General features: G+C 46.7%; 1 protein-coding gene across 1 annotated transcript in view; it reads left to right on the forward strand.

The window, feature by feature from the left end:
* LOC120838810 (phospholipase A2-like) overlaps positions 1 to 26728 on the forward strand; it is a 38055-nt gene extending 11327 nt beyond the window's left edge. Inside the window, exon 4 of the mRNA XM_040208880.1 lies at positions 26605 to 26728. Within this exon, the coding sequence (XP_040064814.1) occupies positions 26605 to 26728 (124 nt within the window). The remainder of the gene's footprint in view (positions 1 to 26604) is intronic.
* Positions 26729 to 27797: the final 1069 nt, after the last annotated feature.

The following is a 27797-nucleotide window of genomic DNA, read 5'->3' on the forward strand; positions in this document are numbered from 1 at the left end:
CTTGGTTACGCCGACGGCGACGGCGACGGCGACGCCGCTCAAGCCGGGAACGGGCCCCTAAGAGCTGCGCTCTAAAAAAAAACTATCAAGAACCCGCCGGAAGTGTAGTATTCTTGCATATTCAGAGGCCCAGAACTACGAAACAAGTTTCTCCTACCAAAATGGGGAATCGGACGTTTCGGTACCGGACATTTCGGTACCGGACGATTTGCTGCGGACGTTTCGGTGCGCGGTCGTTTCGGTACGTGGTCATTTCGGTACGTAGTAATTCCAGTACCCGTTATTTCAGTTAAATGCGCCGCTGATCTTGACCTGCGCTGCTGACCCATGTATCTCGCTGCTGCATACAACAAAAACAAGAGGTGTACCTTCCTTTTTTTTTTTTAGAGCGCAGCTCTTAGGGGCCCGTTTCCGGCTTGAGCGGCGTCGGCGTCGCCGTCGCCGTCGGCGTAACCGCGAGGTCACGTGACCCGCCCGAGGTCACGTGACACCCCTAGGTCACGTGACACCCCTAGGTCACGTGACCCCCTTAGGTCACGTGACCCCCAGAAGTCGCGTGATCCTCTGAGGTCACGTGACCCCCTGAAGTCACGTGACTTCTGGGGGTCACGTGACCCACCCAGGTCACGTGACACCCCTTGGTCACGTGACCGCCTAAGGTCGTGACCCCTTAAGGTCACGTGAGCCTCTGAGGTCACGTGACCCCCTGAGGTCACGTGACCCCCTTGAGGTCACGTGACCTCAAGCAGTCACCTATCCCTCAGTACGCTTCCATCTTCCTCCTCAAGAGCTGCGCTCTTACCGGCGTTACTGGGAATTGTAAACGGCTTTCATTTTTTTACTTCGTACTCGCGACGTTTTGTCTAGCCTCTGACTATACATGGCTTGAATAACGTGACGTCATTCAGAGAACTCTTCGATGACGACCAGAGAAGAGAGGAAGAAGGAGATCCCCTCTTATTATGATCCTCTTTTGTGCCTTCCGGATTTGCACAGACGTCGCTATTCTCCCCCCAGAAGATTATATAAAATTAACGCGTAACTCAATTGTTTTACAAAAGCAGGTTCCCTCTCCTCCTCTTACATTGTGGTCAAAAGTATGCGATGTGACGTCCCGTGCAAGCCACGTATATAAGAGGGTTAGTTTTCCTGTCCGTCATTGCCTGTTTTCGCGCATCGGGGCTAAAGCTTCGGTGATGGCTTCCTTTTTACCAAGCAAACGAGGAGAACTCAAGCTTTTATTCGATGGGTTCGAATACGACAAGCAAAGAGAACGGCGACAAGGTATGTACGGTCTTATGTTTTGTAAAAAATACATGCATTATGACTTGCATTGAAATGCTAGCCACTTAAGCATGACTATCAGTGAACGTTGATACTCAAACACAAACTTTTCTATGTCGGCTTACTCTGCCAAGTACCCGTTATTGGAAAGAGTCGTCCCATCTAGCTTTCAGGATGCAAACTTCTTACTTTATTAAGACGCATGCAAACACAAAATTTGCCACGAAAGAAGTATTTAGTTTACATCTATATTACGATCTTCCATGCATATGACTCCTGGAAGCAGATACTGATGCATTGCATGACGATCTTGCAAATCTACTGGCAGTGTAGTCGAAAGCTTGAATATAAGGCCCGAGCCCCACACCATCAACGGAGGCGTGGTCAAAACGGTGAACGACCATACACACTGCTCGAACAAGAGGCGAAATTTGCTTACGCCGCCATGAAGGAAAGGTCTCGCCAGACGGAAAAAAACAAACCAGTGCATCGTCGGCAATTTCTAGGAAGCAACGTCTGCGGAGTCACGGTGCTACCTGCTTTCCCAAGCAACCATAAAAAGAAGCCTGAGGTGAGTTCGAGCTGGTAATTAGCTTCGATAATCAACTCACTCGTAGTTCTATGCAAAAGTCAATGTTTTACATGATTATTGTTTTTATGCATGTGCAGAGGATGGGTCCCTATCAAAACGCCGAAAATCAAGAGGCCGGATTATGAAAAGGCCGAACGTCAGTACGCCGAAAAATTGAAATGCCAAAAAATTTAAATGCCGAGTAATGAAAATGCCGAATAACCAAAATGCCGAAAAGACATAACGCCGAAAACCATGTGAAAGAGAAAGGACGCTGTTTGTAACTACCGTTTGTTCGTTTTCCGACAGAACACTATCCACTGACACGAGCCTGTGTAACTCGTTCTTAACGACACCAATATCAGTAGATTAAACTGATGTAAAATTTAGTATTCTTCTTTCTGTCGTAAAGCTAGTCACACCAGTCGGCCAAAACAACTCTCATTGGTCAGCAAAAAAAAAACAAAAAAAAAAAAAACAGCGCTGTTCAGTGTTTAGAGTACAAGAGCAGCAGCAATGTGCGGCAGTAATCATTTCGTCGATGGAGCCATCAGAGGCCAACCCCGCCGATCACAAAGCAAGAAGCAAAAGTTGCGCGAAAATCGTTTGGCAACTGTTCTGGGCAACCGGGACAATGTCGATGTTCTAAGCTTTCTTCAAGGAATTGCACACAGCTTATCTGTCTAAAATGCAATAAACAAGGAATCGCGCTGCTATGCGACGAGATATGCAGTGATATATTTTTCCTTTTTTGAAGGCTTGAACCATGCGAAGGGAAGCTCTCGGGGACAACCTTTCATGGCCATTAGAAAAGAGGGCAAAAGCGCGCACATCGACCGGCGGAACCTCTCCCCTAACTTTGACCACATTGCCAAAAAAATTTATCGTGCCAAAAAAGTTTACCTTTCTTTATAACGAGGTGATGGTTTAGCATTTTGAAGTTTCGATGTTTTGACTTTTCGGTTTCTCGAATTTTCGACTTTTTGAATTTTCGGAGTTTTGAATGCCACCCGTAGAGGACGTTTCCTCTATATCGCGAGTTAAATTACATTATGTGCAGAACAATTTATAACTTAGGAGCGAAATCATCTTAAAGGGAAACTGAAGCGGTTTTGTATTTGAGAAAGAAACACTTAATTTGTCTTCATTTGGCCTCCGGAATCACGAATATCAAAATTATTTTTCAATTTGGTGCACGGAGGCTACAGAAAATGGTTTAAAGTACTGTTGAAGCCCATCCTTCCCGGAGTGTGACGTCATATACAGGGTTTTCGGAATCTGCTCTCGCGCATCTTCAGCGCCTATAAAAGGTATGCACGCGCACTTTTGCTATTTTCAAAAAGGTCAGAAAGAGGCGTCACGACTGGTGTCAGTGCGGGGGAAGCTTTGCAATAGCACGCGCTGTCCACACGAGCGACACGCGTATGACGTCACGAGTGGTCGGAGGGTTTTCATGTTTTCTCGCGTTTAGTTACATCTTCGGGGAAAGCGAACGTGATATTCAGATTCACGGGATAAAAATACTTTAGAATTCACCTCTAAATCATATTTTTCAAGAACCTTTTTAGCTTCCCTTTTAAGTCGGGGCAGGGCGGTCCTGGGCTCGTGTCGGCGTGATCGCCTTCTCCTTCCCCGCTGGCCGGTCACTACACATGGATGTAAACGATGGCGGATATAAGGGGAAGCAAGATTGTTCACTTGGAATGAAGAGCGTGTTGATATGGGTAAAGTATAAATAAGGGACGAACATGAAAGACGAGGATGGAAAATATGCCACCCTCCTAGCCATGAAATACACCTCTCCCATTTCAACAGTAATGGCAATACCTTATTGATAAACTGTTATTGCTTTTCATTTCTAGGAGAATTCGGGCCCACGAGACACGGCCTCATCCGTTGCCCTCCCGCCTGCAAAACGTCGTGATTTCAGACGAATACGCCGTGAACAAGGATGGAGCACCGTTTCTTCTCCATGATTCCGGTGCGACTGACGCAGAGCGCTTCATTGGGTTCTGTAGCCCAGACATGCTGGCGCTGCTAGGCTCTTCACGGCAGTGGTTTGCAGATGGAACCTTCAAAGTGGCACCTGCTCTCTTCTACCAGCTGTATACAGTTCACTGCAAGATTAACGGCGCGGTCATTCCTGCTGTGTATGTTTTGATGAGGTCTAAAGAGCAAGTGTGCCGCTGCTGATCCTTCCACCGTTCAACTGGACTTCGAACAAGCAACTATTAACGCATTTAGGAGGGTGTTTCTTTCTTGTCGAGCTTTTGGCTGCTTCTTCCATCTGTACGAATGCGTGTACAAAAAGTTGCAGAGCGAGGGTCTTCAAGAGTCGTATTGGGTTGTCGGCTCGTTTAACCTGATGGCACGCATGATCCCTGCTATCGCCCTCGTACCCGAAGGGGACGCCTTTGATGCCTTCGAGGTGTTATCGATGATGCCAGGATTTCCTCCGGAGTTGCTACCGGTCCTGGGTTACTTTGAGGACAATTTTCTGGGACGACTGACAGTCCGGGGCCGAAGGGATCCAAGGTTTCCAGCCTCACTTTGGAACCACCTTGCAACCGTGCTCCGTGGCGATGCAAAAATAACGAACTCTGTAGAAGCGTTGCACCGAGGGTTTCAGACCCACGTCCAATGTCACCAGCCAAGCCTGTGGAATTTCCTGGCCGTCTTGCAGAAAGAAGACGCCCTGAACCTGCACCGCCTCGAGCGTTTCATTATGGGGGTTGAAGAGAAATCGGCGAAGAAATATAGAGACTCCGCTTCTCGGCGTCAGACGCTCGCGGCGCGCTTTGGAAGACCGGGCATCATCGGCTATCTGAAAGGTGTAGCTAACAACGTTTCGTTTTAGCATAATGTACCATTGTCGAGATTTTCTTGTTATTAAAACTGTGTGCCTCCACTGACTTTCATTTGTTTCTCCACGTCATTGATAATGATCTTTAATCTGGAATAAAACTTGAACACGCCAACTACTTTCTGAATTATTTAGAGATTCTGCTTGTAACATGTATGTATGACTGACAATAGAACTGACATATACGCAAGTTCTCACATTTGCAGAGAACATGCCCGTTTCCTTCCAGCACAGCACTCAGTGTTTATATCAGAAATTTCGTAAACAACTTCAGATATTATCTATTTGTAAAAATAGACTTACTCGTTAAAGTGTTATCTTAAATGTGAGTAGATAATGTATATCGGCCAGAAATTTTTAAATTAGAAAAAAAACATACCTTCGGGTGCTCTCACAACCAAAATTTCCCAAGGCACTGTTCGCCGAAATTATCGGTACCGAAATGTCCGGTACCTAAAAAACCACGTACCGAAATGTCCGGTACCGAAACGACCGCGTCCCGAAACGACCGCGTACCGAAATGTATGCACCGAAACGTCCGGTCCCGAATTGTCCGGTACCGGAACATCCTAGACCCGTCTTATATAACCTCCCCCGGACGTCGAACGTCGCCACCGCCACAACGGTTGATTACTGAACTACAGACAATACACCGGAATGATAATACACCGAACCGCGACCAATACCTAAAAAAAAAAAGAAAAGAAAAGCGTTATACAAACAGAAACACAAGGTCGTCACCACCGCACCCGGAAGGACTTTGACGCGGACAATGTTACACCAGCACTTGGAAACCCAAAAAGACTGCCTCAAACTCCCCCCCCCCCCCCCCCCCTTCCCCCTGAACTGAGCCTTGAATCACACACAGTCGCCAACAATGCCCCCCATTACGATCCCGAACCCAACAATGCAAACAACTGCGAAGCAGCCTCCTCTCCTTTTACGTTCACCCCACACTTGGTCTTTACAGTCGAAGAAACTTTTTTGACTCACTTCCAATTTGCAGTGACGCTTGGGTAATGCGATTTCGCGATGTTTTTATGCGAACAATTTCTCGCACAACACGTCTCATCTCCTCACGCTCTTTGTGTACGATTTCTGTCTCTGACCAGTTCGCTGTACATGCATTACACTCCTGGAGAAGCCTCGCTAGTTCAGAGTGTGAAGCGTTAATCCGCACATTCCGTTTATGTTCTGTCAACCTATCGTTAATGCATTTTGCAGTGTGACCAACATATTTAAAGCCGCATTTCAAAGGAATTTCATACAGTACTCCACTGACACATAGAACAGATATGTCGCGATGCATTTTTTTACATTCTTTCTGTCCCGCCTCAAAAGGGAATCACGGAGAAAAGCTCACCGGAGAAAAGCTCACAGGAGAAAAGCTCACCGGAGATAAGCTCACCGGAGAAAAGCTCACCGCAAAACCTGCGGATGCGGAAAAAAGCTCACCGATTTTTTTTTTCTTCTTTTTTATTGAGGCTGTTGGACATGCGTAACATATATCAATTTATTATCACCTAAGTTCGTCAGGCTTGTCAAAAAGAAAATGTCCTTTTTTGTATTATTTGCCAAGTTTATTAAGTATATTGCTCCCAAATTAATAATGGCGGGCCAGTGTTTTCTTCGGCTTACTCTCTAGGAAACTAAAGCCTAACTGAAAATTTTATGAACTTGAATGACATGAAAGAGTTCGAAAACTTAAGTCTCCCTAAAACCTAAAAATCGAAACTGTCAACACCGAAAATCCGAAAGCGCATGCGCAACAACGCGGTGCCTGAAATTCTCTTTGAAGCTTTTATTAACCTTTGAAAACAGGATAAAACAGTTAGTAGGATATCGAGGCTTCTTCCTTCCACGGACATGCACGTTTTCTAGCCGTTCGTGCTGGTGTTTCCGCGCGTTGCCTTTGTGTGATAGTGCCCTTCTAAGGTCAGCCACTCATGACTTTCAGAGCTGCACACTGGCACCGTTGTTACTCGCGACCTATATAAGAAATAGTCTTCTGTAAGGTAGCGAATAGGGCGAGTTGGTAAACGTTATACATGATGAAAACCGCTCAAACGACGACGACGGAGTGAAGACAACAAACACGACAGGACGAAACTGTTCTCGCAACTAAAGTTTTCTTAGTGAAATTAACAGAAAAAAAAACAACGTAGCCGACACTGACTGCATCAACAAATACCTACTTAACTATTAGGCACTACAAAACGTTTGGAGCTGAAACGGTTCACACACCGCTATATTAGCTCACAAAGAACAAACCTTTTTAATTGACAGAGCTACCGACGGCGCACCCTCAGTTGGCAATAAATTGTTGTCTGTTTTACCGGTGTACGGTATCATTTTTGCGGCTTCATTAATATAAAAATGGGTGATTACTAATTTCTGAGGAATTAGCAAATATGTCCAATGACCTTCAAGAATATTACAAGAAAGAGGACATAGTTTAAAAAAAAATCGGTGAGCTTTTCTCCGCATCTGCCGGTTTTGCAGTGAGCTTTTCTCCGGTGAGCTTATCTACGGTGACCTTTTCTCCGGTGAGCTTTCCTCCGCCGCCCCTCAAAAGGAGTCAGTTTAGCAAATTTGAAATCACATGTGAAAACGGTGCTAACCCCAAATCTCTTTGCACATGCTTTCAAGTTGTGCGAAACGCCGTAAAAATATGGAATGGCAGACCTTGAACCATTTTAGAAATCTTCCCCCATGAGTAAATTTATTCCTCAACGTGAAAAACAATAAATCCATTATTTTGTATTCTGCAGATGGTAAGGATATGTACTGTCTGTGGCTTTAATTTAAATGCGATATCTCAAATAATTTAGACGAAAAAATTACCAAGTTTAGGACATTATTGTCCGTAGATATAAGTTTAGATATTTCTTCGAAACTCGCCTTAAACAAAAATAATTATATCTTTAGACGACACTTACCTGGGCCATACATAGATCATTCTTAAAAAGTTTAACATCTCTACCATAAATAATTTCGGCTATAGCGCGCTTCAAATATGGCACAAAAAACAATCGTCAAAAACCCGTCGTCCTTCCTCACCCTTTCGGAAATTTATTTCCTTAAAACTAAGCATGCCAAAACATTGAAATAAACGACATTGTCTTTCGCAAGGAATGCGGCACCGCATGCAAAACTGCGAAGGAAAAAAATGACGAATGTACTTCACTGCTTGAATCTAAATGGAACCACCCGCCGGTCTTTCGAAGGTTGACGAACTTCGAACTTTTACACTAAATGTTCGAAGTTCATTGAACTTTTCAATTTTTAAGAATCAAAATTTCAATCATTTTCGAATTCTTTCGACTAATAATTGTCGAAAGTTCTAAAATTATCAAATGTTTTAGTGTAGGAAGTTCAAAAGTTCGAAAAGCTTCGAACATTTTAGTGCTAGAAGTTCGAATGCTCGAAAATCATCGAATTTTTTAGTTTATCAAGTTCGAAAGCTCAATAAGCATCGCTTTTGCAGCGTATTAAGTTTGCAATTTCGAAAAGTGTCGAACTTCTTAGTTTAACAAGTTCGAAGATTCGACTTCGATATAGAAAGTTCGAAAATTTGAAATATTTCGACCCTTCGAACCGCTTGATTCGATCATCGAGCCTTCGGTTCGAAAAAAGTTCGCGGCATCTTTAATCCTAACATAACATGTGAGACCGCGGACGTCTACACATCGACGACGTTCTCTCGCACGGGCGCGTTTACGCCGCCGAGTGTTGGCTGTTTGCTCCAGCGTATGCTTTTGCCGCCCAATTCCTGCGTGCAAAGGCACAGAAAGTCCAGGGAACGAGACCGAAGGTGAGAAAGAACAGGTGGCAAGGAGCGCGATCACATGTTCCCCAGCCCATTCGCGAGTTGTCGAACGTGCTGCACTTTAACCGCGACTTCAGCGAAATTGCGAGGTTTATCACTGATGTACTCGCCCTCTCCCGGAGCCAAAGCCACCTGCGATAATACACGTGCACCTGGTTGCATGCAGCATGAATTACGCAATCCTATCTCCAAGCAACATAGACGCTAGATAAATTGTATCTTTCCTGCTATTACAAAACGTGTTGTCGCACTGCAATACAGACAATCCGATTATCGATCACCACTCATCATTTGTTATTTTGCCTAAACGCTTTCTTCGTTAGTTTCATCAAAAGCGGCACAAAGTTTTGCGCACGCCAGCAGAGTATCTCTGGTAGATGCGCCGAACGCAATATGCCGAGGTGAGGACGAAGGCGTAACTCGATGAAATAGGAGTGAACTGTCGCCAGTGCTGCTTTCAAATAAAGTGTGCTTATTACATAACATCAAAATTGCATTTTTAAAGAGGCACATGAACATGCTCAGCGTCTTAGCGTAAACTAAAATCTTCTAAAAAAAAAAAGAATTCAATGTCTTTTGCCGAACAACTTCTGCAGATTGCAGTCATTGGTTCCCTAATGTTTTGTAGAAAAATAGATGAATAGGCCTTTCGTAGTGCAGAAGCGAAAAATAAGAACAGCTCGAAAATAGCTGTGGAGGGAGAGCCGAACACACAATAAATCGGTAACCACTGACGCCGCTTTGATAGATACAGATAAAGTCAATCATTCGAATACACACATGGTGACGGCATCTAGCGACGTTGCTTCAACGGGTCAAATCTTATAGCTGACTCCTACCCAGTAAATCACGCGAACTCCCGCAAGGAGTCAGATGGGGCGCCATATTTCTGTGCTTTCGCGTTAACTGGCGCGCAGTCAAACTTTAGTCAACCCTGGAGTAAACGAGGGAACTTGCAACGCGTGCTGGATTTTTAATATCTAGTCATTATATTCAGTGTGGCGTTTCTAATAATACAATGTCCCGGCAGTGCGCATGAGATTAACTGGGCTTACCTCTATTCGCCTTCTGCGTTTTGTACCCAGGTGTAGGCAGGCATCCCTAGTTACGCTCTATAAGCCTTTTTCGGAAGTCTTGCAATACTATAATGTTTGTTATCTTAACAAATATATGTGATATATTAAGCGACCCGACGAGTGGGCAATCCTTTCAGGAAGTTAAACAAGTTTCTAATTGGAAGCATGTTTATATTTACTCTGTAAAAATTACTCATTAAATTTTAGTATATTCTTTGACTGATCGTGAAGATCATGCTATATCACGTCTCCCTGTACGTATAACTCGCTTGCACAGTCTGCATGACCTCTTCCGTGATGAGATTTTCAAAAGTTGTTTAAAACATCTGCTTTTTTTAAATATTAATGTTTAACAAGATCAAATAACAGAGCAGAAGTCAAATAAAAAGTCAAGCAAAACTTGCAAGTTAGGGCTTTGTGCTTGTTGGCAGTCAAAAGTCTGAAGGTGGCTTTTCTGCGTGACCTTATAGATCACTATAAAATGTCCATATTAACTGCGCATGCAATAGCCTAAAGTAAAACGGTTACCTATCGTAAAATATTATTGGCAAGAAAAATACACATCCATATTTTCCGCCGTTCCGCCGTTTTCGGTCGCCACGTATTTTCGCGCCAAACTTTTTTTTTTTTTTTTTTCTCGTGAAACATTTGCGCATATTTTCACAAGGTGGGAGGACGAGAATGGGCTTCTGGTGCTGAAGTTGGCTGAAGATCTCGTCTTGGAAGTAGCAAACCTCGGAGCCTCGTGTGGAGGTCAGTTTATTTTGGAGTGAGCGGGAGTGTACAGCGTGCATTAACTACGCATCAGTCTCACATAAGCTGGCCCGTTATCCTGTCCACGCTCACATAGATTAATCTGGCGAACACAGTGTTGGAGAAATCTTAACCATATAAAATTAGAGTGCTCCAAATAAACGTGGAAAATTAAGCGAGAGCCCGACCTGCAGACGACCCGTAACCAACTTCCTCCACTGAATATAGACAGTCTTAATGGAGTTCGAGAACAGTTACAGGAGAAAGAACGCCTCTGGCTATACTAAATATGTGGCAGTACTAAAGCGGCTCCCCAGAAAACATTCAGTGAAGGACCGTGGTGGTCGACGGCAGAGAAGGCGTTGGTGTCACGTACAAACCGCCATCAGGCTACGACAGGAATTGAACGGACAGCACCGCATGGCCCTATATGGAGGGCTTAACGACGAAGCTACAATAACGTGGAACATGTATTAGATACAGAAGCATGCCGCAAACCAACTTGTACAGGATAAAGTGAGTCAGGCTAACTTGGGCGTTATGGCATACATTTATTCAAGTGGTAAAGATGCACCCAAAAAGTTATGGAGATACCTCGGAACTCTGAATGGATAAGATCAGCAACGAATTATTCTTGACGAGGACACAAGACTGCCCAAGGTGAGACTGGCACAAAACCTTACGGATAACCTGAGCGAAGTGTTTTAGCCTTGGGGAGCAGTGTCACTTCAAGATCCCCACCCCCAGCAGAGTGCAGACTGTACGCCGGACAACATTTACAGTGTGGCGATCAGCAGAGTGTCAGTGATACACGGGCTGGCTCACATCAAGAGCAATACCGCCCAGGGATTAGACGAGATTTCAGCAGCTGTCCTCAAAGTCTCGAGGAAAGATTCTAGCGATCAGTTCGCAGAAATATTCGAGAACATTGTCTCCACAACGGAAGTCATTCCGCGGGAGTGGAGGTGCAGAAAAGTTGTTCTGGTACCAAAAAGAGGTTGCGTCCCTCAGTATCTCAGGAACTATAGATCACTAACCGTTACCAGCACAATAGAGGGGCTACTTTGGGAACTTCAAGGAGGCTTTCGATGATGACGTCGATTGGAAGATCAACTTTGTACTCTCACACAATGCATCAAATTGGCCAGAAAAGACTCACATTTGCAATGCAGTGGTGTGTGTCCCAGCAGATATACGCGCCTATATGGAGCGTCTGAAAACAGAAGTCGGGCGTCAGGGTCGGGCTGCCATGGTGCAGTTGCAAATGAGGCCGCCCAGGGTGACCTGGGCTGGTCCTCCTTCGAGGCTCGAGAGGTAACCGGCAAAATAGCTTACGACGGACGCCTTCGCCACGTGGACAGCTGCCGTTGGGCCAAGAAACGTTTCACGTACAGCCACTTATCTGGATTACGAACCCTTCGGCAGAAGCGCCTCTATCAGCTCGAACGCAAGTAGGGAATTTTCGCTAACCCCGCACAAGCATCGATGGCGACAGAGTGGGAATCAGAGGTCCGGAAAAAGGTTCGTGACCAAAGAACAAGCAGTGCCTCCAAGACGCCCAAACCAAGTCGTCGCTGTATGAGTACGTGATATACACGCAGACCACCACGTCGGTGACGCGGCTGCATGACAGTAGTCTACACTGTTAGCAAGTCCCGTGTATTTGGCGAATATTTGGGGTGAAAAACACGCCATTTACACAAATTACCATAAATTTACACTATGAGTAACGGATAATTCGTTCAGAAATCATGCGAGGTTGTAAAAAACGTGTTTTGGTTCGGTCATACACGCATAACCGTGTAGCCGACCTCGAAAACACGCATCGCCCCCGGCGACGACCGCGGCATTGCCGGCTATCGAAGCACCGAATGCTTGGGGACACACTTAGAAAGGACCGTCGAGACCAATGCGGCGGAAAGAAACATGTCTCGGAGACAGATATGCACCAAAAGCAATTGCGCCATGTCGCCGGACGTTGGCGAAACCTGGCTTACCGGCCTTACCGGGCTCGCCGCCATCTTCTGGTCAATGGCAATGCGGCTTGCCTCATGTCGCCCATGTTTGTATTTAGTTTAGGGGTCCTGATAACAGTTTCTTAGACACCGCAAATAAAGTTATGGGTCTAATTATTCGTTCCAAACAGTTAAAATGGATATAAAAAGCGTGTCCTCGATGTGAACACGTAACATTGCAGTTGGTTTCGTTTTTGCTTCAACCTTCAACTGCAAGCGATCTGGCCACGGCGCACGTGCAACGCCGATGTACGCTGGAAGCAAGCGCCGGTTGGCTTTCGTTTTTTTTTTGTTTGACCGGAGAAAATCTGGCAAGTACGCATGTCGCCGCTACTGTTTTGGTTTGACAGGACGCGAGAAGCTTCGCATAGAGCTTCGGAGTTTGCAAGCACATAGTGAAGACGTGACCGGAGAAGTGCCCCTGTGATGTTCTTGGAAGACGGAAAGTAGCATTCGTAATCGTCGTGTGTGCTTTGAAAGCGAAGGGAGTCACAGGGTCCACGAGTTCGCAACCACAAGCCAAGGTTCACGACAGCGCGGCGTTGACTTCGGCGATCTCGTTCTGTTTGGTGCAACCCGGCGATGCGAAAAAGAGCTGAAACATTCGTCGTGTGTGGTGCGGTGCTTTATATTCCGGGTCTGTTTGAACCACGCTTTTAACACGGAGCGCAAATTGTTTGTTGCGTGGTGGAGGTTCAACGGGTACAGTCCCGTCGTCGTCAGCTGATCCGGTCCAGCTGGTCCGGGAGGACGCAGCGAGCGTTTTAAAAGTAAATCTTCCCTCGTTCCGTTTCCTACTGTGGAAGTATCCCGACACATACCGTGAGTAAGAAGCAGCGGGCGTTTTCAACAAAATTACGTTGTTTTAATTGAATAATGGACTCCGGATTGTTGTCTTAAATCTGCCGTTTCTTATGCTTCGTGTTGGACTGCGTTTGCATAGCGACGCACACCGCTCGAGTAGATGATTCGGTCCTGCAACGAGTTTGTTGCGGCAATCATGCGGCGTGAATAAATAAGGGCAAGGTTTCCTACCTGCCCACAGATGCATGTACTGAGACAATTTTTTATGTTGTGAACGTAGTGCTCTTTCTTTATTTTGGAAGACGCGTTGGTGCATTTATTATGGTACAATCACTTGAGAGTTGAGAAATTAGAGAGCGAGCAAGCTTTCTCAACTTTGTCTCTTTCTCTCTGGCACTGCCCTGTTTCAGTTTCAGTAGGCATATCTACTAGCAGGTACAAACTGCTCTAAAGCAGGTAAAAACGGGAAGCTTAGGACGGTGCGGACTCCGTGTTTCACGCTTTTCGCAAGGTGACAGGGTAAATGCTTTTGTGAGATATGCGGAATATGCAAGCGATTTTGTTATGCCCGTCGTTTACGTCTCTCCAGCAAAACGAATAAGATGATCTACTACAAAGGTGCAATCACAAGCCAAGATTTAAGATAGCAGTCGTTTGCTTCGGTGATCCGTGTAGCTGTATTTTACCCTGCTCTCTGCAACACCGTGTCATGACGAAGAGCTGGAATGGTCACGGTTTGTGCTGGCCTCCCGGTTGACAGAAACCCGCGTCGCCCGCATCGGCACCGAGTGCGCTTGGGCTGTTGATGCTCCAGCCTTTCATCCGCGGCTTGTCGCCAGCTCATCCTGCTGCTCAACGGTGAGGAAGCGGCGAGAGTAACCTCGGAAGTGAATGTAAATCCTCGTTCATTCAGTTATCCGGTGTCAAAGTGTGGAAGATGTCCAACGTGTACTGAGGGCGGGAACTACGAGCGTTTTGCCTTGCTTTTATAACCGAAACCAGACCAACGAGATAACTGCCTTGCGTACTCTAAAATGACGGAAGCAATAAGTTTCAACAGGTCGAGTACGTCACCGGGGATGTAGGCGAGACGGTGCACACTGTTTAAACGCTTGCAGTATCCACGAGTGGTACCAGGAAAGCGACGTCAACAGAGAAGGAGCTCGCGATTCAGCATAATACACTGCTACGGGCCCGTGTATCTTCAACGTTCGGGGTGGTGGCAGTATAAAAAAAAGACGCATCAGCGCCCCACACCAGTGTTCACGAATAACACCGGTCACAAACTCCCAAGCCCCACCGCTCTTCTCGACACCGACACGACATACGACAACAAACTGCATCAAAACGCCCCAAAAGTGAAGGCGTCTGCTCCCGTACTGCAACTGCTGCAACTAGCGGAAGTGAAGTGTTGGGCGGATGTCCGGATGTCCTTCACAAAAATATATAAAAAATGCTTTGCGCAAGGATCATTTCTATTTATTATTGTATACGTAATGAAAAAATCCCAATAATTTGTTTTTCTATCTGATTCATGCTAGTCGGACTGCTCATAACACTGGTCAAGCAAGAAAATAACAAAAATTTGAACTTTTTCATGACCGGTTTAAGATTTATTGTTAACATATCATTATTTATTGCAACGGACTAACATTATAGATTTTGCCTCCATACTTTTTATATGCAAACAGTTCTAACACACGGCTGTCCATTGCGCCGTGTTTTGTGTATTCTACTATAAATCTGTAATGGTCAGTGACCAAGGAGCTCACCCGCACATGTCAAGCTTATATGCGCCGCGGGGAGAAATGGATATCGAGTAGGAAGTGTCGGGCGTTGTGGCGGTTGTTGTGTTTGTGTATATGTCGGTGCTGTGTAGCTGTGTGCTGTGTTGCCTGCGTTGTATGTAGGGTGTGGGGACCCTCTCCCTGGCTCCTCCGCTCTCCGTGACCTTGCCGGTCCCCGCCGCCGTATTGTCGGGCGCTCCTTCGTTCCCTGTGACCTTCCCGTTTGCAGTCGCCGTCCTGTCGCGGAACGTCCGAGCTCTCCGGGAGGAACGGGGCAAGCGCCCCCTCACCCAACGCTGACGTCGGAGGGTCGGCTCGCAGCAAGGTTCCCGATTGGACGGTCGGCGGGACAAGGACTTGGGAAGGTCTTAAGAGGGGAACGGAGACAAAGGAAGAGGGCTTGGGCTGCCGACTTCACAAAGGACCGGTCACGGAGGCGAGCTCGGACGGCGCTGGACGCTGGCGCAGGGAGTGCGGGCACTACCTACGTCGAGTGGCGGACTCGACAAACGGACCGGACAGCGACCCTGGACGACGATGACGCGGTGTGGACGACCACCGCTGGGACTCGGAGAAGCTGCTGTGGCAGCGGACTCTCCCCCGGCCTCGCTGATGACCGTCCCCCGATCCCGAAACCCCCCAAGGCAATGAGTGAGTGAATAAACCCTTTTGCCGAGAGCGAAGTATTGAAGTGTCATATTCACCCGGGAACAGGGTCTGTGGGAATCGGAGTTGGAAGATGCCCGCATAAACTGGCGCCGCAACGTGGGGCCTGATTCTTGATCAGGCAGGCATTCCGATTTCTAACCTGTTTCCGGTTGAATTAGGGCACTGTTTCGCGCTCTTTTTGGGGGTCATCTTTGTCGCGGGAGCGCCGCAAGAAGTTTCGTTGCGGGAGCGCCGCACGGAGGCCCTGACATTATCGCCTGTCTGACTAGGAGGCGCGGATTTTGACCGCTGTTTTAAGGGATTAACCCTTTTGCCCAGCCTGTCAGGAATTTACTTATCCCCCGTTACGAGAAGCGCTTTGAGTGTTTGCTGTTCAGCGCACCGTTCGATGCCCTGGCAGGTTGATCCTGCTACGCAAAAGCGCTGTGTGCGTCGAAATTACCGCACCCCTCGAGGCATGTAGCGTCGGGCGTCACCCCACCTACGCCTCCGGCCGTCCACGTCTGCTGGGAAAGATACCGGCTCACGGTTTGGGGGATATGACGCGCCTAACCGCCTTTGTTCGCGTATCGATGTAATGGTTTGTAACGCTTGTTACGGATCGGACGCGTTAAAGAGGCATCGCTCTGGGTGGACAACGCTCCCATTGCGGACGGCGGTTGCATGGGCTGTGTTTGGAAATTATTCCCGCATTGCATTTTGTCCGGGAGGAGAGTAGCGTCTCGGTTTGATCACATGCTAGCTCCCAGTTGGCCTTGCTTGAGCTGTCGGCGCGGTTTTGGGCGTCGTTAGTTTACAGCGTTTTAAGGTACGGATACGCTCTTGTGGTTCCGACCAAGATCGCTTTGAACGAGTACCTTGTGGCCAGAGGCTACATTTAGGGGCTGAGCCCACTAAATTGTGCCGGATACGCGATGTCTGGTGCGTAGACATCGAAATCCCGAAAGCCACAGAGTTTCCGTGTTCACTTATCAGTGGCTGTGCGTGTGTAATGCTCCGTGGAGTCCAGTGTGACGCGATGGGCATGACCCGTGCGTATCTGGTTGTAGAGTCGTGAGGTTGATCCCGTTTGATTGTGCGCACAGTTGGTTCCGGATCCTCACACCGCCATATCGATGGTTGAGCCTCGAGGCGGGAGTTACTCTTTATTTCGTTTTCTCCGTCTCCGGAGGAGCGGCGGCCAGCGCGCGCTTTGCGCTGCCGCCGGATACGGCTCTCGGCCGCGGTTGGGTTCGCGTTGGGACGCGAGGGCGTAGAGAGCGTAATTGGTCGTGCAGAGGCCTGGATTAGAGATAAATTATAAATTTAGGGGAGAAAAGACAGCTAGGTGAGGAAAGAGCTGGGCTCGTGCAGTGAAAACCTGCACGAGGGGAGTGGCGGTCTTGCGATGATGTGAAGAGTTGTTCATAGTTTTATCCTGTACAGATGCGCGGTTGGCCCGGGAAAACGTACGGTTCACGTCGGCGGGTACGTGCCCGGGAAGCCTAGAAATTATGGCAGCGGCATGGCCGTCGGCGGCCTATAACTGTTGTGCGTTGGGTCAGCCCGTCGCTGTACTAACTGCAGCCTTTGCATGAATGGGTAGCGGGTGTTGGAATGCGGCGGTAAACGCTGTAGACACTTCGACGCTGCGGAAACTGTTTATGCAGAGCAAATATAGTTTATTAGCTCGTCCATTTCCAAGACTGGCCGGTTAGATTATTTGGCATTTCGGTATCGCGCTCGTTGCGCGGAAGTTGAAAGGTGCGCGTGTGGGATACTTACATTGTTCGGACCCTGCCAGCCCTCACAGTCGCAACAAGACTTTTCAGTCATGCGGCGTGTTGACTTGGCTGGGGGCGAGCTTTGTGCGTAACCTACTGCGTTTGTATGTGGACACGTTGCTCGATTCGAGAACGTTGCAGAGTCGCGAGACGCGTTGACGGCGTACCTTTATTGCTCGATCCCGGCCGGCCTTGACATCAGCTGGAAGACTTTTTAGTTATGCGGTGTCGGGGTTTGGCCGGGGGAGAACTCTAACGTGCGTCGATGCGCTTGTCGCGGTTATCGAGCCCGTGCGGGGTTCGGTGCGGACCGCCGTTACGCGCTCATCGCTCCTGTTGGGTGGTCGCCTCCGAGCGGTGAAGCGGTAACGTCTGGTACATGCCCAAACGTTACGGAAAATAGCCGTGTAAATAGGCTGTCCAATGAGATCTGCTGTTCGCATGATCCAGGTACTGTTCCCTTTGTACTGGTGTAAGTGGCCGGTACCACGGAACAACGGCCTCTCAGTAAGGTGATTACCCCTTCTGATGAAGGCGTGGTGCGCAGCTTGGCTGTAGCGTGTTTGTAGCTCGGGTAGCGCGAACGCCGAGTGCATGAGTGCCCGTCATGGGTTGTTGGCAGCGTGTTTTTTCGAGTCGCACCTCGCGAACGGGACTGGATTTGTGACCGTTTCTGTTTTACGGAAGGTTATTCTCAGTTTTTGAGGTTTTGTGCGTTCTTCGCGAGTGTGTTGGAGATTAGTATTGTTGTCAGAGGTGTGCGGTTCTGACGCTCTGGTAGATTGCTTACTGTTCTAAAAGAATGCGGTTGAGTTTGATAGGAGCAAATGTTGTATAGTGGGCGTATGTACGATTTGAGTATACAATGAGTGCTCACGCTTTTTAGTTCAGGAATAGATTTCCTCTTATGTACCTCTTGAACGTGTAGCGTGACGTTCTTGATGATTGCCTGCCTGTTGGTATTGAAATGAAGAGTTTTGTTTTTATCTCGTGGCATGTCCAACGATCGAAAGATTTTGGTTTCGTCTCGCTGTCTGATATAGCGTGCCGCTATTCGTTTTTGCGCATTTCGCTGTCTGTTCCATTAGGGACGGAAGCGAACTTTAAGTGCCGGCGTGTTGTGTGTGCCTGAGTGCCCGTCCGTGTTGTGAGCTGTGGTGCTCCGGACCAGTTCGTGGACCGTGCTCCGTCGGTCACGAGCTTCCCAGTGAATGGACGTTCACCGCTGACCTGCTTGGTTTGATGCCATCATCATCATCATCGAGGGTGCTCGTCGTCATCGGTGACACTCAGCTGAACGAGCTCCCTGCCAAGGGTCCTGGGGACCACGCAACCTCAAGCCCCCCGGGGTCCGAGCCTTGAGGGAGGGGAGGTGTGGGGACCCTCTCCCTGGCTCCTCCGCTCTCCGTGACCTTGCCGGTCCCCGCCGCCGTATTGTCGGGCGCTCCTTCGTTCCCTGTGACCTTCCCGTTTCCAGTCGCCGTCCGGTCGCGGAACGTCCGAGCTCTCCGGGAGGGACGGGGCAAGCGCCCCCTCACCCAGCGCTGACGTCGGAGGATCGGCTCGCAGCAAGGTTCCCGATTGGACGGTCGGCGGGACAAGGACTTGGGAAGGTCTTAAAAGGGGCACGGAGACAAAGGAAGAGGGCTTGGGCTGCCGACTTCACAAGGGACCGGTCACGGAGGCGAGCTCGGACGGCGCTGGACGCTGGCGCAGGGAGTGCGGGCACTACCTACGTCGAGTGGCGGACTCGACAAACGGACCGGACAGCGACCCTGGACGACGATGTTCCCATGACGCGGTGTGGACGACCACCGCTGGGACTCGGAGAAGCTGCTGTGGCAGCGGACTCTCCCCCGGCCTCGGTGATGACCGTCCCCCGATCCCGAAACCCCCCCAAGGCAATGAGCGAGTGAATAAACCCTTTTGCCGAGAGCGAAGTATTGAAGTGTCATATTCACCCGGGAACAGGGTCTGTGGGAATCGGAGTTGGAAGATGCCCGCAAGGGTTGCTGTGTGGTCGTGGTCGTTCACAGTGTTAACAGACTCGTCTTTTTTTTTAAAAACAGGCTGCTAGAAATCTCGATAGGTGGCGCAAGTTACCGCCCGATTCTAAATAGTTTGCTCAAGTTATTTATCCATGTGAGTTCGGCATTCGTTTTTTTCTCCTTGTTTTTTTTTTTTTTTTTTTTTTTTGTCTAGCGGCTTGTTGAAGCTACCGACGCCGCCGACCGCCGACAACACACGTACGTACCTTTGCAAGTAGCTACGTCCGCCGCTTGGAGACTTCACTGTGTATAAAAGACATCGAACGAGAACTAACGCGCCCTGTGTGCTTTCAATTCGGCTGAAAGGCGCGCGGCTCGCTGGGCTCGTCTCTCGCCTGTTCTCGGCCGCTGGCCGCCATGTTTCATAAGGAACACGCTCGAAACGGTTTTGCGGAAGGCAGACACGGTGTAGCGTGTTAAGTTTACACAGCACCTCATGTGTAGACGAAAAACACAGATGGCCTCGTGTAAAACGAACACGTTTCGACGTGTCCGCTATGGGACAACGGTTTACACGTCTGGGCATGTTATTTTTGCTAACAGTGTAGGCACTCGCCTGCTGTTTGGAGCTAAAGCGGGGGCCTGCCGGAGGCTGCCTTACAAGCGGCGGTTTGACAACACCGTGACCACGAGTGTGTGCAGGTGGTGCGAGGCCCATGACGAAACAGTGGCACATATCGTTCTAGATCTCCACAACGCATTAAGTTTGTCTATTTTCGTGCGAAGTTACCAATGAAGAAAAAATTGCCACGGGTATTCGCTGCTTCCAATGTCAAAAATTATGTGCCACCTCATGTGTGAAGGACATTTTCTTTGCGTGGGCAAGATATTACACCTTTCAGGGCGCAATTTGAGGGCTCACATGAAGAAAACACTGTCAGGCAGAACACGATTGCGCCTTCGCGCTATGTTTAAAAAAGGGGCATTGTACAAAAATTCCACAACACAGCTATGTTTCAGTGCTATGGTTTTTATCAAACAATTTATTTTGTTTATGCGATTCCCATTTCTCATGAATGTATTGCTTATAACCGTGTTTTGTCAAAGAGGCGAGCGGCTAATCCCGCTAAGATCGTCTCCGGATGAAGAAGCAAAAGGCCATGTCGAATCACGTACGTTACTGCGATGTTCAGTATGCTCTGGAAGAAGTAAACTGTGCACATGCAAATCTGACGCTATTTTTGTAATTTATAGAAGCGGAGATACAAAAAAAAAAGACTTCTCGCGCTTGCGAAAGAAAAAAGAGGAGAGCGTCTTAGCGCAAATAACGTCGACTTCTGTCACCGTTATGAACGGTGCACAAATTTCAATTGCTAGCGCCGAAACGACTAAGGTCTTCTGTGACTTCTGCGATAACCTCCTATTTCCCGTTGAACCCACTGGACCGTCTTGCAACTCCTTCCATTTTTTTAATCTTTTATGTTTAATTCTTTTTATGTTTGAGGCGACGCTACGCCGCCGCGTTCTTTCTTCCTCCTGCTCTGAAGTTTTTTTTTTTTTTTTTTGGTGCTTTGTTTGTTTATGTGAAGTTCGAACCATCGAGTATATTGTTTTGCATTGTTTGGATTAGTCTTTGCTCTGTTTCCTTCAGTTCGGCGCTTACTACCACCAGTTCGTCTGCTACGCTATGCCCGGATATTTTGAGGGCCGCCTGCAATTTTGTTGTTGTTGTTTTCTTTCACTGTCGTCTGCGATAACCTCCTATTTCGGTCTTCGATTGAGTTTCTAAACCAAAATATTCATATGTGCTTCTTAATATTTAATAAATATATTAAAAAAAAAGATGAACCTTGGTATATATTTCTAGTGGCATTTTGTTTGTGTACGCGGACACGCATGGCTATGGGTCATCGTTTGTTGATCAACCCGCCGCCTTCGGGCATACACCAGCGCATACTTGGCGATGCCAGGCATGCCATTTGCTGCGTACCACTGCAAAAACAAGTTTTTGTAATGTGGTACGAAATTCCACTTCCGCTTCTTGAAGACCGAAGAAATGTGAGCAATTAAGTTGCTGCAGCATTTCAAATTAAACTGGAAGGGCTATTCAAGTCTTGCTTGCAGATCGCCACTGACGCCTCAACAGACGATAATGACAACTCCTCGGAGATCGCGGAGAACTTCGCGGACGAGAGGCCAGATGCACAACTGAACACCCAGTTCTATGTAGCCGGGTGGGCAGCCAGTCAGATCTGTCATTATGCTTGTCAAGTTCAGCTGAAATCAGAAACATAGAACAAATCGAAAGACCTTCTGTTGAAGAACAAGAAATATTGGAGTGTGAAAATTGCAAAACCTTCCGACTTAGCTCGCAGACTAGCCGGCGACATCAGCCGTGCCTAGCTTCGATACGCATTTCACTGATATATTGCACCCGGCAAGAGTTCAGCTGACTTGTGACCGCTGATCGACACTTAACATAAAGGCACGGTGTCCCAATATTGCCTGGACACGTACACCAACAAGTACTTGAATGTACTTTCGAACTGCTTCGTCAAGCGAGCAAATAAAAAACCTGCCAAAGTCAGTAGGAAAAGAAATGGCAAAGCGAAAAAGGTCACACACTGCTAGCACGTAGCAGATTGCAGAGTGCGGCTGTTATTTACCGGGCTGTGTGAGCTGGACTATGTTATACCTTTCTCCTGTTTTGCTTTTAGTTCCTACCAACAGCTTGAAAGCAAATAAACATACGTGTAACAGGCAACTAAAAAAAAAGAGAACCTCTTTTTTTATTTTTTGTCGTGCTGCTTCAGCTTTGTTTGTTGTACAGTCACCGACGGCGACCACTCCCTGTTCATTTTCAATGCTCCTACCGACGTCCCGCTTTCCATAAGCGCCACAAAGTTCGTCGTCTTTGAAGGAGGTACTTACTAAGTGATTGGTATGTTTGTATCATCTGCTAACTCTGTTTTATTCGCCGTTGTTCGCGACTGTTACCTATTTCTTTTTATTTTCGTCTGGCATGGCAACCCCATTTTTGCTGCAAAGTTCGGGAAGTATTAGCACGGTCATTTTTCTCGGTAATTTTGTTTAGGTTATGCTCAAGTAGGTTGGTGCGCTTACTCTGGTAATCTCAAGAAGTTGTTTGGGCACGTTTTAATGGCCACCTATTCAGGTGAGAAATTATGACAGAGTAGTCTGTAACGGGTCAACAGTAACCTTTTACGACGTGGTTCGAGTAGCGAAACGCATTTTGTCCGCCTCCCAGTGGCGCTTCAAACGCGCGTGATAGGCATCCTGCGTTGCCCAGGAGGCACTGCGAAGGATGACTTGTTAGAACTTGTTTTGGGCAGTACAAACTTGAGCGACTCAAACTGCTACACATATAGGGAGCGTGCGGCACCTAAAGGGGGCGCGTCGATCCAACTGATGTTCCCGCCAAACGACTCTGTTGGGAACCACACCACGGCGCCACTGTCTTGTCGCACGCTTCTCATTATCACTTCGCAGCCAACCAGATTGCGGCGTTACTCATTGTGAGGGCCGAAGAAGCAATCAGGCAGCGCATGAATATAATAAGCCCTGCAGTTCTTTGTCAGTGAGAACGGCAGGGCATATTATGTTCATGCTCTGCCTGATTCCTTCTTCGGACTTCATAATTAGTGACACCGCACTCTGATTGGCTGCGGAGCGATAATGAAAAGCGTGCGACAATAACGCACGCTTTTCGTTATCTGATAATCTGATTGGCTGCGGAGTGATAATAGAGAGCATGCCACACCTAAGTGGGCGCGCCGATCCAACTGATGTTCCCGCCAAACGACTCTGCTGGGAGCCGCAACGCGACGTTACTGTCTTGTCGTACGCTTCCCATAGAAGCGTGCCTGCTCTGGCGTGAAACACGATAACGAAAGAAACTTAAAAAAAAAAAAAAAACAGAAAAATGTTAACACCGTCGTAGCACAGGCCAAAGTATTCTAACGATAAGAGCGTGAACAAAGAAACGCCGTATCACGCGTCCCAAACAAACATAAAGGGGAAGAAAGAAAACAAAAAGGTTGGGACGCGAGATGTTCTAACGTCACTACTTAGAGATAGGAGACGCGTACCCTAGCGGCGGTGGCATGAATCTGAAACATTGGATTGTCTCGCAGAGTTGAATGTAGCCGATTTCGGACGTCCCAAGGTATTTTTCCGTTCTTGTGCGCTACAAAGAAGGAAAAAAATCACGGCGAAGGCGCCACAATAGTGGGAGTCCCAACCAAATGAGCTTGTACTACCCAAAACGAGGGCGCCACAGTTTGTTCAAAGCTTCAGCGCCGGAGGCCCTTCGAGACCGCTGAATAATTTGCTCCGTCTTTGTTTCTGCGCGCGTTATTATTTGACTCTCCTTGCAGTTGCGATCAGTGGGTTCCATTTTCCAAGCGAACTGTCTGTAATGAATTGTTTCAGCTGTTGGGGAGAAGAAATAGGACTCGCAAAGCTCGAGGAACCCTCGCGGAGCCTATACCTTTCCAATGCATCTTCTGCTTCCATAAACTCCGAGTCCGCTAGAGGCGCCACTGTCGCGTTCGCCGCCGCTCCCATGGGTTTTCGGAGGAGTTTCCAGTACTGGCGAGCTATATAGTATTTCATACCATAATCCTCAGGTGACAGTCGATGGAGAGTCGTGCCTAGTTCGGAGGTAATCGCGAGTGGCGAGTATTACTTAGTCTAGCATGCTATACACTCTAAAAAAAGTCTGTGCATCTACTTTCACGCACAACACTCGGAGAACCAATCAGCACAGCTTTCGGAAACAGCTCAGCGAATGACGATACCGAAACACGTGTTTAGACCAAGAAACGCAGACTGAGTTGTGACAATAAGCAATGCAAGCGTGACGTTTTGCATTGCTTAATGTCACAACTCAGACTGCGTTTTTTGGTCTAAACATATGTATACTTTAATTATAGTTTTAATGAACGTTGTGCTTTAGCGGTGCGTTCCGCCATTAATTGAGTCTGGTAAATAATTTGTTCTCAATCAATCTACACTTTTAAGATATAGTGTGTACATTAAAAATATAGTTCAGCCATAATCTCCGAAGCTCATCCTAGATGTACAAAAACAGTGCATTTTTATAGTATCGCTTTCTGCCATGGCTTACGGTAGTACAAAGCGATACTCTAGCAGAAAGCGTGGGAATCGCTTTCTGTCCTGGCAGAAACCGATACCATACACAGTTCCACAAAAACAGACAAGGGGGCGCTCGCCTTTCCCCCAAAACTTTGGTTCTAGCCTTTTAGTATGTGCGTTTACATTCATCATTATATCTGGAAGGTTAACGCTTGCTTTTCACCGAACAGCTGCTAGTATTTTCGTAGTCGCCATCATTTTTTCTTATCCACCGGATACGATTCTCTACTTTGTACCTAATTTTATTTCCCCTTTCCCCTTTCCTTTCTCTCAGAGATGGTACATGCGTATAAAGTTACCCAAGGGCCAACATTCCGCTTGCCTTTTCAGCAGATAAAGCGCATTTGAACATAGATAGTATTCAGGCATTTTGCACAGCGTCATCTCTGCTCATCTGTCCTTTCCTGGTGCAAATAGGTAAAGACATTCTTTGTGAACTCATACAATCTTAGGAACCCCGAGCTTACGCCGCACGTGAATGCTGCTAGGACGAAATCATTGCTCTTTACCTAAGCAGATCCTTTGAATGAGAAGGATGTGCCACGCCTCAATAAATATGTAGTCCAGGTGTGCAAAATGGGAGCCGAACCCCTTTTGCTGCTGAAATTGCATGACCATTAGAGCACGATGGCAATCAACAATCGCATTGGCAGAACCAACTCGATAGAGACCATTGATTGCTATTCCGTGAGTGCCGCCAAGCACATATGCATGCAGAATCATTGGTAATGAAGAGGAATACTCATATTTCCTACCACTTTTATTTAACACTTTTTTACTGGTGATAATTTTGTGTACTTTATGTTTTTATTTCGTTTTTCCAGGACGACATTTCTATTCTACTTTTCACTACCAAGAAAATGTTACAGGGACTCCATTTTTCTGGAGCCGCAGTGCTCCTCTGTTTGGTAATTTCTTGCCCCCGGACATTGGCTCAGGGGAACGCGATGCTGTCTAACGTATCTGTCGCCGACGTTGCCAAGGAACTCGCAAATATGTAAGTTATGGTGTGTTTTAAATTAGAAGGGCAATTAGCACCACGGCCCAATCACCAAGTAGTCTGAATGGTAAAACTGTGTCCCTTTGTTTACCAATGAGACTGCGTGATCATTGAACCGTAATAAGGTTCAGCGTTCAGGTCGACTACACTGATTAATAAAAAAATCAATTGTTAGTGTTATTAAACATCGCAAGGTTGTACGTAAAACAGAGGTAGTTGTTATTTTCTTGAATTGAGCTCCAGTAATTGTTTGCGCCTTTTGGAAAAGGTATTGCAACCTAAATATAGCTGAGTACTTTCATAAAACAGATGGAAGGTAAATCGAATAAAAATGACTCTTCACGTAATCTCCCGATAGCAGGATTTAGGATGAGTCCCTGACCTTTGCAAAATAGCTAAACTATAAGTTTCTAAATTATTGGCTATTAGTATATTTTGTTTTCTAAACAAATGAAGTGCCATTTTAAGGTTTTGCAATACAAAGCTGTTAAAAAAGACACATTAAGAACAACTTCAGTCCGCCAAAGTCAAACCTCAGGTATTTTATCTCAAAAGCAGTCGAATATCTTGCTGTTTACATGTTTTGTTTAATTCTTGTTCCGTTAGGCAACATCGAAATGCTCATGATATACTTTTTTGGCTCATCTACGAGTAAGGCAAACTAGAACATGTAAATATATATATTTTAAGCTACCACTTCTACTTAAAGCAGCGCGCTGAAGTTACGCCTTTTTTTGTCCGGCAACTGGTACTTTGTTGTACTTATCTTGAAATAAAAAAGATGCAACCCGAGCTTTTTATGTTCTATTTTACTTGCAAGTCCGGCCGTCTGATATAAGATTTTACTCACACTTTCCGATTAATAACTGCCTTTTTCGTATTCCAAGTCCTGCGATATCGGTGATGACGTTCGCGGTATTCTGTTCCGATCATAATTTAGAAAAATGTTCATGATTAACAAATGGAAAATTAATAATAATGAAAAACATTGTTCTAATATTTACCATGCCATATATGGTTCCAGGTCTATCCCCGGCGTTAGTCACAAGATCACCACAGACGTGCAGGACGGAGGTCATAAGCTGGTTGAAATATTCCAAGATTCAAATGGCACTGTTCTTGGTTGCAATGCCCTCGGTGACAAGTAAGTAGATAGATAAAAAGCCCCTTCTTTAGCTACAACAAAAAATATAAACTACTAATTTAGGATACAATTTTTATTAGTTTTTTTATTGCAATCAAACATGATTATCGATTGCGTTGAAATTGATGGCTACCTATTGTCACCAAAACGTCCAACGCTATCCATAAATCAGGAACACACCGCAGTCATAAAAGCCCCTATGTGTAGAGTAAACCGTAATTCAATCGCAACACCAATCATTCGCCTTATCAACCAATACGACAGGAAGTCGAATCCGTATTACGCCATGATGACCATGCAATCTTTATGGAAGCTTGATGCCGATAGACCTTGCCACTGGTTTAACCCAATAAAGGCAAATAACAGGTGTTCAATTGGCATCACGGGTAAGACTCTTCGCAGAAACTTCTGAGTGCGTAGAGTCAAACGATTAGATTCACAAGCTATATTGCAACGAATGACGATTGACGGGGCGACGAATGACTGAAAGAAACTAAACGTTTAACGGGGCGAACACTCGCCTAAAACAAACAAAGCAGAAGGCTAGCTTTGCAGGCATCGATGGGTGAATAACGGCAGGATCGAGCGCTGGGGCGAGACCGACTTCGTAGGGTGCGGCGGAGCTTCTTTTGGGCCCTCCCTGGGATCCTAGAACATTCTACCTTATTTTTTTGTTTTTGAAGTATACATTCTAAGCATGAACAATGTACACTGTTCTCCAACGCTATATAATCTTCTACTTACCTAAATAAAGAAAAAGAGACAAGCGGGGGCAGGAATCGAAGGCCTGCGCACGCGGCAAAAGGCATAAAATATTGAAAGAAATAAATTGAGTCCAGGAGAGAGGTTATTCGTAAACAAGAACGACCGAAATATGTACAATAAACGAGCTGAAAACAGATTTTAAAAGAAAGCTAAAAGCGATTTTAATTTTATTAGCACGAATATTATTGATATATCACAGCGAAGTATATTAATTCGCAAACCGCGGCAATGCCTCTGACATACTGAAGTTGAATGCGTGTGAGGCTGGAACAGACTGGGAAAACGTTTTCCTAAATGTGTGCTTGTAA

Source organism: Ixodes scapularis, unplaced genomic scaffold, assembly GCF_016920785.2.
Source record: "Ixodes scapularis isolate PalLabHiFi unplaced genomic scaffold, ASM1692078v2 PGA_scaffold0__279_contigs__length_252992795, whole genome shotgun sequence".
In the NCBI taxonomy this organism is placed as follows: Eukaryota; Metazoa; Arthropoda; class Arachnida; order Ixodida; family Ixodidae; genus Ixodes; species Ixodes scapularis.